Source organism: Pseudochaenichthys georgianus, chromosome 16 (assembly GCF_902827115.2).
Source record: "Pseudochaenichthys georgianus chromosome 16, fPseGeo1.2, whole genome shotgun sequence".
Lineage (NCBI taxonomy): Eukaryota > Metazoa > Chordata > Actinopteri > Perciformes > Channichthyidae > Pseudochaenichthys > Pseudochaenichthys georgianus.
This window is the reverse complement of record NC_047518.2, coordinates 9743831-9758239: the sequence shown is the minus strand read 5'-3', so window position 1 is coordinate 9758239 and position 14409 is coordinate 9743831. Positions and strand designations below refer to the sequence as shown.

At 42.2% G+C, this 14409-nt stretch overlaps 1 protein-coding gene across 1 annotated transcript; it reads right to left on the bottom strand.

The window, feature by feature from the left end:
- Positions 1–3216: 3216 nt before the first annotated feature.
- On the bottom strand, positions 3217–14362 carry rrp15 (ribosomal RNA processing 15 homolog). The gene is made up of 5 exons (XM_034102630.2): positions 14243–14362; positions 10804–11132; positions 7978–8075; positions 7700–7889; positions 3217–3784 (listed from the first exon to the last, which is right to left on the bottom strand). The coding sequence occupies exons 1-5, from the start codon at positions 14340–14342 to the stop codon at positions 3641–3643; spliced, it is 861 nt and encodes a 286-aa protein (XP_033958521.1). The 5' UTR covers positions 14343–14362; the 3' UTR covers positions 3217–3640.
- Positions 14363–14409: the final 47 nt, after the last annotated feature.

Genomic DNA, 14409 nt, shown 5'->3' with positions numbered 1-14409 from the left:
CAGCGGCTAACGGACCACTGCCCCCCCCCCTCGCGGGGTGACGCAGGGTCTTAGAGCCCGTCAAGGCACGGCATCTAAACTGTTTACTAAGAACATCAGAAACATTTCTCCGTTGTTCTACTCTTTAAAACAGGGGTGGGGAACCTTTTTCCTCTCAAGGGCCATTTCAATTTTTACAACATCCCCCGAGGGCCGTACAAATGATTGACCTCTGCTTAAAAATACTAAAATCACAGCCCATTCATTTGGCCTTTCTTTCATGCTGTGCAAAGAAAAAGCAACCTCTTGATCCAGATATCTTGCCATGACTCGCAAATGCATGCACGTGCACGGTTGTGGCATGACCACCAAAACGGAAAGATATCGACACAAGTGTGTGCAAATGTATTTAGTTTCCTACCCATGATTTAAGTGGGGGGACCTAACCTCCTCTAGGGGGGTCCGGGGGCATGCTCTTTCTAAATGTTGAAGTTAAAAGCATCAATCTGGTGCACTTTGAGAGCAACATTAGGAGCTCTATGGATACATCTCTCAACACCCATATGAAACAGAACTGTACGCAGATTTTTTTTCCTTTATGGATATTTTACAAATCACTCCCCTTTCAAATTGTATTCTGGTTCATTAATAACAACTTTTTTTTACTGTCATATAGTATTTTATACCTGTTTTTCCTTTATTCTCCTGTTTTTTTAATAACTATAACGATCATATAAAGATGTGCCTTTATAAAGATGTGCCTTTATTTACTGGTTGTAGAAGCTTCTTATATTCGTTAGCATAGCTAGCTAACCAGATGCTAATGACAACAAGTTATTGACTGTATGATCAGAATGACAGATGAGCAGATCGCCACTGGGCTGAGACACAGCCACGCATGTACAGCTCCTTATGGGTAGGCTACTGTAATTTGTGAAGTGCCGGAGCGGCGTTCTGGTGCTCTCCGGCAGAACTGCACCCGTCAGACGAGACATATACACGTTAGGCTCGTGTTGTGTTCAAGGACCCTGACCTTGGCCAGGAAAAACAGGCATTCGCTTGTTTAATTATTTTGCGGTCTATATTTCTTTCATTTTTTCTTTTTTGCGTGTGTTTATAAATTACCTCGAGGGCCGTAAAAGGATGTAATTTACTCAATCATTTTTCTGGGTTATTTTATTCGAGGTTGTTTTTATTTATGAATGAAAAAAAAGTTGTATTTTTTATTATTTATTACCAGAAGTATTTACAAAATAAAAAGTATATAACAAACATAAGTAATACTTATTTTATTAATATTACAAATACAAATAAATAAAAACGTATAAAATAAGACAAAAAGGTGAAAACAAATTATCATTTCAAGTGGTTGTATTGTTGTCGGCCTAGCTGGAATAAATAAAATCACCTGAAAAGAAACAAATCTATATATTAGATGTGCCTACTTGTATCCTATTTGGGCCGCCTGCATACATTCTCTGGTTGGATTTAATCAAGAAAAAAATGATAAACAGATTAGTTCGATTTTTATGGTGCACTTTCAGTATAATATTACAAGAAGTGTAATTTTATTGCAATCATGACAAACGTAACATACAGACATAACACATCATATTAATGCAGAGAAGTCTGAAACACAGTATCTGCTGGGCGGTCCGAGGGAAGAGGAAGATGGGCTTTGATTTTCATGGTGATCTGAACTGTTTTCTCTATAGCGTTTGTTTCAGCAGTAGTCAGACAACTGAGAAAACTGTGATTGAGACAATAAATGTAATATTTAAAACGTGTAACTAGATTATGGCTCCTTTTAGCGGTTTCCCCCAAAAAATATCTCTGTTGAGCTGAATAAGTTCCAAACAATGTTCCTCAATTTAGTTCCTAAGAAATGGAACTCGTTTATATTCACCCTATAGCTTTCCATGTGGTGCTCTGATCATCTCTTTAGTTCCCAGACGTTCAGTTGAAAGGAGCCACAACTCATGCTCTTAATGACTGCCCACAATGCAATAAGAAAACCATGAGTGCATATTGAACATCAGTTTAAGTTATGACATTATGACAAACAGTCTGTGGGTCAGGGTCTCCTCCTGTCCCGATGTCAGATAGCACCACCTCCACCCTCCTGCCGCTCCCACACTCTGGGCCTGCCCGGTGCCAGCTTGATTTATGTCCACATCCGTCAGAAATGGTTTAATTATTTGCCAAAACCTAATGCCAGCCCTCCATGCTCCGCTCCACCAGAGCAACATTATGTTAGACGCTTTTATCCAAAGCGACTAACATACTCAATACTGTGGGCAATCCCCACAGGAGCAATTTGGGGTGAAGTGTCTTGCCCAGGGACACAACATGCTGACTGCAGTGGGGTTTGAACCTGTTTGAACCTGAACCCTGATCCGAACACCAACGAAAAAAAGCACGTTTAAAATTGAGCTGACAAGGGCAGTTGATAAACTTGAACCAGGGCCTGATTAACCCAAATATTTTTTGTCAAACTTGGCAGGTGAATAAATTGGAATATTTAAGGAAATATTCATTTGCATTGTCTTTTTAAGGACCCGAAACGCCTCCATTGGACTCCCTGGTTTACTTCAGTAACATAGTGACATCACTAAGTAACTCTATCGCTTCTATTGGCAAGCACTCCAACACATTGTATGTGAAATGAAAGGGGGGGGGGGGGACCTTTCCAACACATCGCTAAGCCGTTGACCAATCACAACAGACTGGGCTCTGGTTTCAGACAGAGGCCGTTTCTCAATGTGGAGTATACCTGCTGCAGAGCCACTATTTCAAGTATACTACGTCATCGAGTGGCGCCGAATGCTGGGCATTTCAACAGTCCTTCGGCGCCACTCGATGACGTAGTATACTTGAAATGGCAGTTTTACTCGACATTGAGAAACGGCCAGAGGGTGAAAAGAGGTGCTGCAGCACAGGCAGTGTGAGAAAATAGAGCTTTTTGAACATTAAAGCATGGAGACATGTCCCAGTAGGGGCACAACATACAAATATGAACCTTAAAAATGAGAACAACATGTCCTCTTTAAGTCAGAGATTGAAGTTGAACAGTAAAAATGCGGGGACACTGTATCTGTATTTAAGTCTGTAACTGTTTGTTTGTGTCATCTTGTGAAAATGACTGAAAAAGGCAAAAAAGCCCCAAAAATAATCTTTATAAAAATACTGTTACTATGACCACCAGACACATGTCCAGTCGACAGAAGACCACAGATATACACATGAACTAGCTGTTTATTTAACCAGCACTCTACAACACACTCATATTTACAGAACACAGGTCATTCATAAAAAAACATTATGTAGATGATGATGGAAATGGAAGCAAACCGATGCCGAGTGTGATGGAGGGCAGGAGCTCCACATGGCAAGGAGCTTCCCTCAGTTCCCCGTCACATCCTGTTCCCATGTATCAGTTATTGTCCCTCAGAGTTGTACTGTCACTCATCATTCCCCTCTGCACAACATATTGAGCAACAAACATCATAGTGTGAGAGGCCATACAAATATTTGCATGTTTATACAGTCAGTATAAACACATTCCAGGTTTTTTCTCTGTGCAGTCACACACACTGACAGGAGGGGTCAGGGTCTCTGGTCCACACACATGTCCCTGAAGGCATCACAGCCTGCAGTCCTTTCAGTCTGAGTCACTGTCCTCCCCCCCTGCTCCTTGGTTTGTATCGGCCTCCTCTCCATCACTGTCTTTGTCCCAGTCTTTCATGGTGGCTCCCATCATGAAGTCGTCTGTGAGGACGCTCCAGGCGGGCTTCTTCTCTGCAGCCTACACACACACACACACACACACACACACACACACACACACACACACACACACACACACACACACACACACACACACACACACACAGTTTATTATGTGCTTCTAGCTGTGCCTTGTCCCACCGATGCCTTCATGAGGCAACAGCGACACCTTGAGTGCACTCAGTGGGGAAGTCCGTTTGTAAATCAGGGTTTAGAATGTTTAAATGTTTTTTAAATGAAATGATGATTCATTTACTTTTGCAAACAATAAAGCAATCCGGCAGCTGGCAGATATTTACTGCAGGTCTAACTCTCAGGGTTCATATACTTTTTCACCAATGATTTTCAATGACTTTTCCATGACTTCTCAATGACCTTTACCTCATTTTCCATGACCAAAAAAAAATTCCCACTGAAAATGGTTTATTTGAACATGGAACAGGAAAATAAGGTCTGCATATGAAACATGTTGTGCCTATCTAAAACAAATCAAATAGTAGGCTTACTAGCTTCTACACGCTAAAGCAACTGTAGTCAGGGAGGCAAAGTCATCAGGTATGAAAAAGGTGGCAAGGACCCGACCCCTGACCCCCTGAAAGCAGCAGTGTCAATAATAACAGAAACGCCAAAGAGTCACATCTAATAGAAATATATAAAAGCATTTTTTTTAATTGTGTAGCAGTCAGTTTATAATTCTGGCAGCACTGTTGAGCATTTTGAAAATGTATTGTCATGCCTCTGTGCAAGGCTTAGTCTTTCTATCTTTATAGCCACTGGTGTAAAGTAACTAAGTTCATAAACTCAACAAGTACTATACGTGGGTACAATTTTGAGATACTTGTACTTTATTTAAGTATTTCAATGTTTTGCTACTTTGTACTTCTACTCCTCTACAGTTCAGAGGTACATGGTGTACTTCTACTCCTCTACAGTTCAGAGGTACATGGTGTACTTCTACTCCACTACAGTTCAGAGGTACATGGTGTACTTCTACTCCACTACAGTTCAGAGGTACATGGTGTACTTCTACTCCACTACAGTTCAGAGGTACATGGTGTACTTCTACTCCACTACAGTTCAGAGGTACATGGTGTACTTCTACTCCACTACAGTTCAGAGGTACATGGTGTACTTCTACTCCACTACAGTTCAGAGGTACATGGTGTACTTCTACTCCACTACAGTTCAGAGGTACATGGTGTACTTTTCCTCCACTACATGTATTTAATACCTTTAGTTACTTCACAGATGTGGATGAATGATGTGAAATATAATCAAGTGTTAAATCAGACTTTAGTTCCACCTGGAGTAAATCCACCAGCTACCCTGCAGTCTACAAAGTACTTCAGACTAGCTGCACCTTCACCAGCTTTGAGAACACTTTCATGATCAATCATTAAAAAACATATCATATATATTATTCTGAAATGGACCAATCTGCACAACGACTACTTTTACTGTCGCTACTTTCACTATATTTTGATGATAATACTTTTGTACTTTTACTTGAGTAACATTTTGAATGCAGGACTTTTACTGTAACAGAGTATTCCTACACTCTGGTACTTCTACTTTTACTCGAGTACAAGATCTGAGTACTTCTACTTTTAAGAACAACATCTGAGTACTTCTACTTTTACTCTAGCACAATATCTATACTTATACCACCTCCGTTTATAGCCTATGAAAAAAACTATTAGAAAACGAAGGCTCAAGCTAACGTTAGCAGATAGTGACAATGTATGCTAGCTAGCTAGCTCAACGATTCCTTAATGATATTGTGACAGAAAAACATTTCAGTTCACATCACGCTCTGCCGCTCTGCTCTGAACACCTGAACGGCTGTTCACCAGCGGTGCAGTCTATGCCACAGTGACTCCGCACAGTTAACGAACGCACCGTAGCTGACCCTAATACCGGAGCAGCAGAGTTCAACCGACAGGCAGGAAGACTCGAGCACACAGCTCGCGCTTCATATATTAAAAAATAACACCATGCGCATCATGATGGCACATAACAACTCGCGACCGCAGATTATTTTGGCGATTAGATAAAATGTAAATTATATTTGACGCAATTTTAGTTACATTTCCATGACTTTTCCAAAACTTTGGGAAAAACATCGTTTTCCATAACTTTTCCAGGGCCTGGAATTTGCATTTTGAATTTCCATGACTTTTCCAGGTTTTCAATGACCGTACGAACCCTGAACTCTTAGTGTGTGTTTCGCTCACCGGTCCGTCACAGCGGGCGGAGCTGCAGGATTTCCGCTTCACACACGTTGCATACCGCTATTTTATTGTCTTTTTCGGACACCTTAAAATATTGCCAGAGAGCTTGTTTTGCCGCGCACAGAGAAAAGTGTCATATATTTTACGTCATGCGATCGGGTCTCCTGATCGGCCTTTATAGAGAGCACCGATCGAACTATTAAGAGTGAATATCGGCCATTATTACATGGCTTAGTTGAATACTCGATTCTGATTGGTCAATTCAGAACACGTGACACGTTGTTAATACCGAACAGACAGACCGCTGTCAAGGACTTATTGACCGTTGTTAAGGACGCTCACATCTTCAGAAAGAAGTCCGGTCGATTTAACTGTATACAGTTGGGCCGAAAAGCAAACTGCATGCAGTTTGCTTTTCGAACTGGGACAAGAAAAACAGCGGAGAAGTAACGGGGCAGAAACCCTCCTTTTTACGCAGCGGTCCAGACATAGACATCAAACGGCGACACATATTCACTTGCCAGTTACTTTGTCATTAGGGCAGGGATATCTAGATACTTTCCAAGGTTTGACATCATGAATTGTGCTACTTTTAAAGCAAGGAGCGATGTTTTCAAATCTGTAATCAAAAAGCTCCTCAAAAACGCAAGCAGGTCCTACCGTTGGCTTTTCAAACTGACAAGAGACGCTCTCACTGTTTTTCAAATGTAACAGTTTGAAAAGCAAGCAAACTGTCTGATTGTCTTTAGTTTTCCGCTGTCGTGTGATAGCAACATGGAGGATTTTAACATTCATTTTAATATATTTGGAGAGCACAGTAATTTGGAGTAATAGTTAGTGGCTGATGAGTCCCCAGTGAAGAAAAGAAAAAGACAAGAGGGACAAGAAAACAGCGGAGAAGTAACGGGCAGAAACCCTCCTTTTTACGCAGCGGTCCAGACATATACATCAAATGGCAAAACATACAGTGTGCAGTTACTTTGGCATCAGGGCAGGGATATCGAGATACTTTCCAAGGTTTGACATAATGAATTGTGCTACTTTTAAAGCAAGCAGCGATGTTTTCAAATCTGTAATCAGAAAGCTCCTCAAAAACGCTATCGAAGCAGTTCCTGCCGTTGCTACGTTAGTTCAAACAGTAACATCGGACTATTTTTCTTCGCGGATGCATGTCAATTTAAATCAATACATACAACTATTTTTTAAATCAATAAAATCATTTTCTAAATCCATAAAAGCATTTCAATTAATATTGGGAGTCATAACGTTACTTTGTTGAGAATGTGGCCATGTAATAAGCGGGATAATGTGCAGCGACTTGGTCATTATGGGGAAAAGAACACCTTCATGCCGATCTAGATCCCTCCGCTTCGCGTCGGGCTCCTGATCAGCCTGTCGGTGTTCTTTTCCCCATAATGACCGCGTCGCAGCACATTATCCCTTACATAACGATCGGAGCATCCCTAAAACTTGTGAAGGCCAAAACAAGGCATAGATCTTTATATTAAATCATTATATTTAATAAGACCAACACATTTGCCGTGAAATAGGAATGCAACTTATTTTTAACCTCTCAAAGAACTAAAATCAAGAACCAATACAAACTGAAATCGATAGGCAGAACCAAAAGTGTAACCATATCTCTAAAATCCTAACATGTAACTCTCATAAGGAACACGTGGACAGGACATCATTGAACTCACCGCCTCCTTTTCAGCCTTGACAGCTGATCCGCTGCCTCTGTCCGTCCTCCTCAGCACGTCGATGAAGTCTTTCTTGGAGACGGACGACAGCAGCTTGGCCTTCTTCCTCTCCGAGCCTCCCACTTCCTTCACCTTGGTATCTATGGTCTTCTGGTGTTTCCTCACAGCGTTGAACAGCTGCACCACCCCTCTGAGCACCAGAACACACTGGAGTCAGGAATTCAACGTGCTTTCTGAGAATGCTTAACAAAGCAGCCTCAGAGAAAAAGAGTCCTCACCTGGTAGCGATCCTCTGCATAGCTCTCTCATTCTCTCGGTCCTTCACCAGGTCCGGCTTCTCCCTGCTCAGATTCTCCCACGCTCTCTTCTTGTCCACCTGATGGTCACAAAAACAAACTCACAATTAGTTCCACAAACTTGTCATATTGGGAAAAACACAATCTGTCTGCATATGTATTCCTACAAATAATTCCTTCAACGCTTTTTACCTATGAATGTGCTTATTAAGGCCACATTCCACATGTAGCCTTGTGAGAAAACACGCAACTCATTCAGCGAGGGAACCAAGCTAAAAAGTAAAACCCCACAGGAATGTTTCACCAGGAGTATCTTGCCTCAATGCGATGCATCCTGCAAGGCGCCATCATTCAAATGGAAATCCGTTAACCCTGCCATCTTTGTGACAAGTTGCAGAGTACTCTCCAGTGTGAGAAAAAGTTTTTAGAGAGTACTTGTCCATGGACAAGTGGGTTTGGCAATTTACTTGTCCGAATAAATTGTTCACTTGTCCAGAATTTACAAAAATTGGGGCCACTGGAATCTTCTTCTTCGTCATCGTATTTTTTACATTTTCCCACGGTTTTTACAACACCGCTAATGTAAGTGAGCGGTAAGATTTTACTGCATCACACATAGGGTTGGGTATCGTTTGGATTTTAACGATTCCGGTTCTGCTTTTCGATTCCGGTTATTTTTGGTTCTCGATTCCGGTTCTTTGAGAGGGTCAAAATAAGTCCCATGACAAACTGGGAGAAAAATATATTTATGAAAACATTAAGTCAAATCTGTATTCCTATTTACAAATCACTTCATACTGTTTAATTTCTTACGGTTATTGAATACAATTATATAAAAATAATCTCTGCATTGTTTAGTTAGTTCCAAGTGGTGCAGTTTGAGAATGTACAAAGACTCCAGCTCATTCAAAACTCTGCAGCTAGACTACTAACGAATACCAAAAGGAGGGAACACATTAGTCCTGTCTTAGCTACTCTACACTGGCTTCCTGTAACTTTTAGAATTGATTTTAAGGTGCTTCTCCTCATATACAAAGCTCTAAATGGACAAGGACCCAGCTACATTGCTGACTCTCTAATGAACTACACACCTGCCAGAACACTGCAATCATCAGATGCAGGTCCATTAGAGGTCACCAGAAAGAGTCATAAGAAATCGGTGATGCAGCCTTTGTAAACTACGCCCCAAAACTGTGGAACACGTTACCCAACAATATTAGGGAAGCCAATACATTAGGCATTTTTAAAAGGCTCTCTTTACCAAAGCATTTTACTGATTTTACACTATTATACTGCACTATTCTCTGTGATTGACATTGCACTATTTCTCTATGTTTTATTCCCCATGTTTTTATTTTTAATTATTTTATCCCACTTTATGCTTTGCTCTTGCTGCTTGTTTTACACAGATTTTATGTCTTATTTTTTACTGATGTAAAGCACTTTGAACTGCAATCCCCTGTATGAAAGGTGCTATACAAATAGTTATTATTATTATATTTATAGCCTATCCTAGCGCTTTTCTACAACTCAAAGACACTTGCACGCTTACACATGTCCTGCAATACACATGCTGGCAGCTCCCCAGCTACTCGCTGTTTGTAAAAGTTAATAAATAGTATAAATAGCATTTCAATAATGTACTTTCTATACCCTGCTTCATAAACAATACTGACATCCCTGTGCTCCTCCGAGTCTGGGGGTCCGGGGATGTGAGGACAGCGTGAGGACACAGACAGGGAGGCTGCTTCACTTCATAAAGGAAATGGCGTCAATATTAACAACACAGGAGCTAAAACGCTTAATAACCTTCATTACGTGTTAGAGAAAGAACATAAGAAAGTTTGACAAAGATGAGGCTGTTAAACGGGCAGCGGATCCGCTGTGTGTAGAAAGAAAGAGAGAGAGACGCTGAGCTGCACCGTGCAGCGATCACGGAGCATAGAGAGAGAGAGAGAGAGCTGCGGGCCGCGGGGCTCGGCCTCGCCTCCTGTCCTCACAACTCTTATTAATCCCGGGACCGGACAATTGTTATTTGTTCCTACTCGGAACCGAGTTTTGCTTCCCAACCCTGCCACTGTGCTACACTTCCCGCCCGCCCCGTCTAACTGTACAGAAAGCGGCGAGATGCATTTCCTTAGGAATCGACAAGCAGAACCGAAACTAACATTTCTAAACGAACAATGGCGGACACGGACAATTTGCGAATGAGTTCTTCCTTTTGTAAACTGAATTTATCAATAATTTGTCAATACATCGGGGCGAAAAACGTCACTTGTCCACCGGACAAGTCAATTGAAAGATCGACTTGTCCGATATTGTAAATAACACGTCCCGGACGGTGGGACGTGTACTTTTTCGCACACTGACTCTCTTTCGGGAACACAAACGACGGTGCAAGACATGCTGCAAGTTACTTGAAAGTAAGGGTCAGTGTTCTAATATTTCAAAATCACATGTGGACTCCAGATTTTGTTCATCATTATTTAAAACATTAACATTGGAAACTGCCATCGTTGCGTCCTTAGATTAGACACAATGAATTCAGAGCAGTAGGATCTAAATGTGGCACCGAGGTCTGGTTCGTAAGGGCGGAGTTTGTGTGGATACACTTACAACATTTCATTTAGGACAATAAAATCAAAATGTGTTCATAATAGGAGCAAAACATAAAGAGCCACAGGGTGACTCAGCATTCAGGCAGACACGGACCCTTGGACTTCTTTCATTAAAATAATTCAGATGTTAGTAATGGGATGACAGAATAAACAGACACCATGAAGGAGTTTCAAAATGTGCGCCTGATACCTGTTTCCTTCTCTCCAGCAGCTCCTTTTTCTCCTTCTCCTTAATCTTGTCCAGCTCCTTGTTCTTCACCAGGATGATGCTTTTTGTCTCCGGGGTCTTCTTCCCCAGGATCTTTGCCATGGCCTCTGCCCACCCGGCATTGGCGTTTCCGTCACCTCCGTCCTCACCCTCTCCTCCTTCCTCACCCTCGTCTTCATCCTCTGCCTCGTCCCCGTCTTGGTCATTTTCTCCTCCATCGCTCTCTCCATCATCTGAGCCTTCATCATTGCTCCCTTCTTCAGAATCACTCTGCTCCTCGTTTTCCTCTGACTCAGACTGTGCATCGTCCGCTGAGGACACCAAAAATACACATTATTATTTATATGATTATTACTGCGACAGCTATCACTACACTGATAGTAGAATATCTTTAGTGCAGGTAAAATAATTTATGTATTAGATTACTGTATCAAATATCTCAGCGCCGTGTTTTCTCATATATTGAGCGGTGCTACAGCATTTATTCATTTTGTTACATTTGGCCTAATTTAGAAACCCAATGTATACATTGTTCTTGATAGTTTGCTTAGAAGAAAACCCCTTAAAAAAGGCCCATGACACTCACACATTATGTCTGTTGTCTAGCACAGGGTTTCCCAACCCCCGGTCCGCGGACCGGTACCGGGCCGGAGGTGTTACTGCCGGGCCGCGAAATAGCTGTGAGTTTATCGTAATATTTGCAGAATTATAAATATATAAATCATAATATTTTTTTTCAAAAAGTGTTTAATTTTCGCACCTATACCAGTCATATTATTTCATCCAGTAGCCTGGTTAAACTTTCACTAGAAAACTGTTAAAAATGCAATGGCTTTTATGATGTTCCGAGGGATTCGGCGGCTCAGCCTCTTGTGCGCACGAGAAAGTTACCGGTGCGCCAAGTAGGAAGAGGAGCGCACAGGAGACAACCGTTTCGTTGCAGACTGTTATGTTTATGTGGGGAAATGGCAGTGCATACATTATTTGAGATATATTTCAAACTGACTTCATTTTAACGACATCTCGGCCAGGGGTGTAGAGCTATATGTTTAAGCACCGGATTGGCAAAACAGGAGAGTAAACCAGTCTGCCTTGATCTTTGAATTCATGTCCGGGACTCTCACGGTATCCCGCAGCTGTTTTATAGAAGGAAAACCTCCCTCACTTCATGAAATGGCTGCAGGCAGCATCAGGAGGCAGCGGGATTCATGCCCCTTTCACACCAGCGCCTTTTCAGCTCCGGCTCGGAGCTAGAGCCTGAAAAGCGCCGGGTTTTCCAGTTCACACTGGAGCTGCGCCGGCTCTTAGCTCCGGAATCCGCTTCATTTCCAGCTCCAAAAAATTGTCGGTCCAGAGGCAAGAGCTTTGGAGCTAAGAGGTGACGTCGCTTACGTCTCTCTTACGTCGAGGCGTGCAGGAAACTAAACCCACCTCCCATGGGTCGACTGTTATGACTGCCTACAAGCAGTAGTGCCTATAAACACACTTTATAAAGTCAGGCAACACTAACCAGGCTTCGTGTGATTCTGTTTATTTGTACCTTACTTTGACCATCCGTTCACTGTTATCGATCATTGTGGAGAGAGGCAGACGTGTTGTTTTGTATTATTGCAGCTATCGGATGCAAGTAGTCAGTTTAGCTTCGGTTGCTATGCTAACATCACCCGTTTTATACCAGAGAAACTTTCATAACAGCGTTGTGATACCAAACAGTGTCAATTCAGACTGACATACATTCACTTAGGCTAAGGGGAACTGGAGATATGCATCAGCTGCTTGTGTGAGTCGGACAGTGAATACTTTAGAGCGGCCGCTGCAGTGTGAGCTAACCGGAGAATAAACTCCTGTGGAAGAGCTGCACTGCAGCAGTCGGTAAATGCTGCAGAAACACATTAATAAACAATGAACCACGGCACTCTGGAGAAAAGTATAAGGTTGGAGAAGTCGTTATTCAATTTATTCTGGCTTCGTGTGATTAAAAGCAACACGATCATCGACCCGACGCAGTTGTTGTTGTGAGCTGCCGTTGGGGGGCAAATCAGCGATGTAAACGGTGACGTCATGACGCAGCAAGGGCAGCTCTGGGGCGCCAGTGGGCGGTGTGCACAGAGCGGGAGCTGAAAAGGGAAACCGGAGCTGAACCAGAAAAGCTCCCGCTCGGAGCTAGAAACTGAAAAGCGCTGGTGTGAAAGCCGCAATATACTCCGCCTCTGAGAAGTGCAGCACCAGCGGGTAGAGCTGTGCCTTTTTACGCACCGCCTTCACTGTGTTTACCTTGATCAGAACAGCGAGTGACTGCAGGCTGCTACGTGTTAACCACACACACATCGAACTGCCCGATTACTCCCCCATTTATTAGTTTTATGAAGGAGATGTCCAGTCACCAAGGCGCATGATGTGTGTGTGTGTCCGACACCGGCATTTGTTTTCAAATGACCATGAACAGTAATTTACACACATCTGGCTAACTCCATAGGCAGCCTATATGCGGGTGTTCCCAAAATGAATTAGTTGAATCTTAATCTCGATGTAGTGCTAAATGCTGTCGGACGTGCACCGGAACGAACGTCACTATCATAATATCTTCTGAAAACACACACACACCTCGTTTTCTCATCACTGGATTATCCGTAAATCATACAAACAAAACCATAACGTCGGTTTTTACACCGGTTCTTTTTTAAACATTAATATGTTTTGGATGCATATTGTTCTAGTATTTGTTCAGGCTGTTACATAGGCTACAATTAGCCTCTGTTGCTACCTGCTGGTGGTGAGTAAATATTAAAATCAGTTAAAATTGACAACAGGTCAGCGATTTTTTTTTTTAATGTATCTGCCGGTCCTTGGCACAATAAAGGTTGGGAACCCCTGATCGAGCACTCAAACCTAACCCTAAAACCAACAGCTACATTTAAAGTGAAACCAAAGTTTCAGTGCTGCTCTGCGATGTCAACATTTATCAGAAAAGCATCCAAACCATAAGGGTTTTCTGACAACTGTAACAAAGTGTATTGTAAGAGTATGGAAAGAGGTTTGTTGTGAGTGATTGTAATGCAAGTGTAAATGAATGTGAACAGCACACTACATTAGTTTACGTTAACGGTATTCAATACACTCTTTCTCCTGTGACAGACAGGTTTTAGCTAGTCTGAAACACACTACACACAACAGTGCTGTTTTCTCCTTTTAACAACAAATATCATTGAGCACAGCTTCAGTTCTATTTAAACTGGGTAGCTAACCAACAGAAACAGGGCTAATGCTAAGCTAGCTGTGCAGCATGTTTGCTTCTAACACACAGTAGAGCTAAGGAAGTCAGCTAGCTACTATCTTTATAACATTAACATAAGGTGTGAAAAACACCCCTTGTCCTAGTTTTGAGACGCAACAATATTAAACTGTATAGAAAAAAACCTACCAGACAACTGCACATGTGTTTTCACCAGAGCTGCCATCGTGGAGTTACACTGAAACGGGTCCGTAGAGCACCACGAGCAAACGGCGAAGGTTCTGCACATGAACCGATCAGGTGCATTACTGCCACCTACTGGGTTGGGGCGGGGACCAACCCAGTAGGTGTACAAC

Coding starts and splice junctions, on each gene's coding strand:
- rrp15 (XM_034102630.2), bottom strand. CDS start 14,342: ATGTGCAGAACCTTCGCCGTTTGCTCGTGGTGCTCTACGGACCCGTTT. Junction 8,076..10,803: donor TGCTGGAGAGAAGGAAACAG/GTATCAGGCGCA, acceptor TGTGACCATCAG/GTGGACAAGAAGAGAGCGTG. Junction 7,890..7,977: donor ATGCAGAGGATCGCTACCAG/GTGAGGACTCTT, acceptor TCTGGTGCTCAG/AGGGGTGGTGCAGCTGTTCA.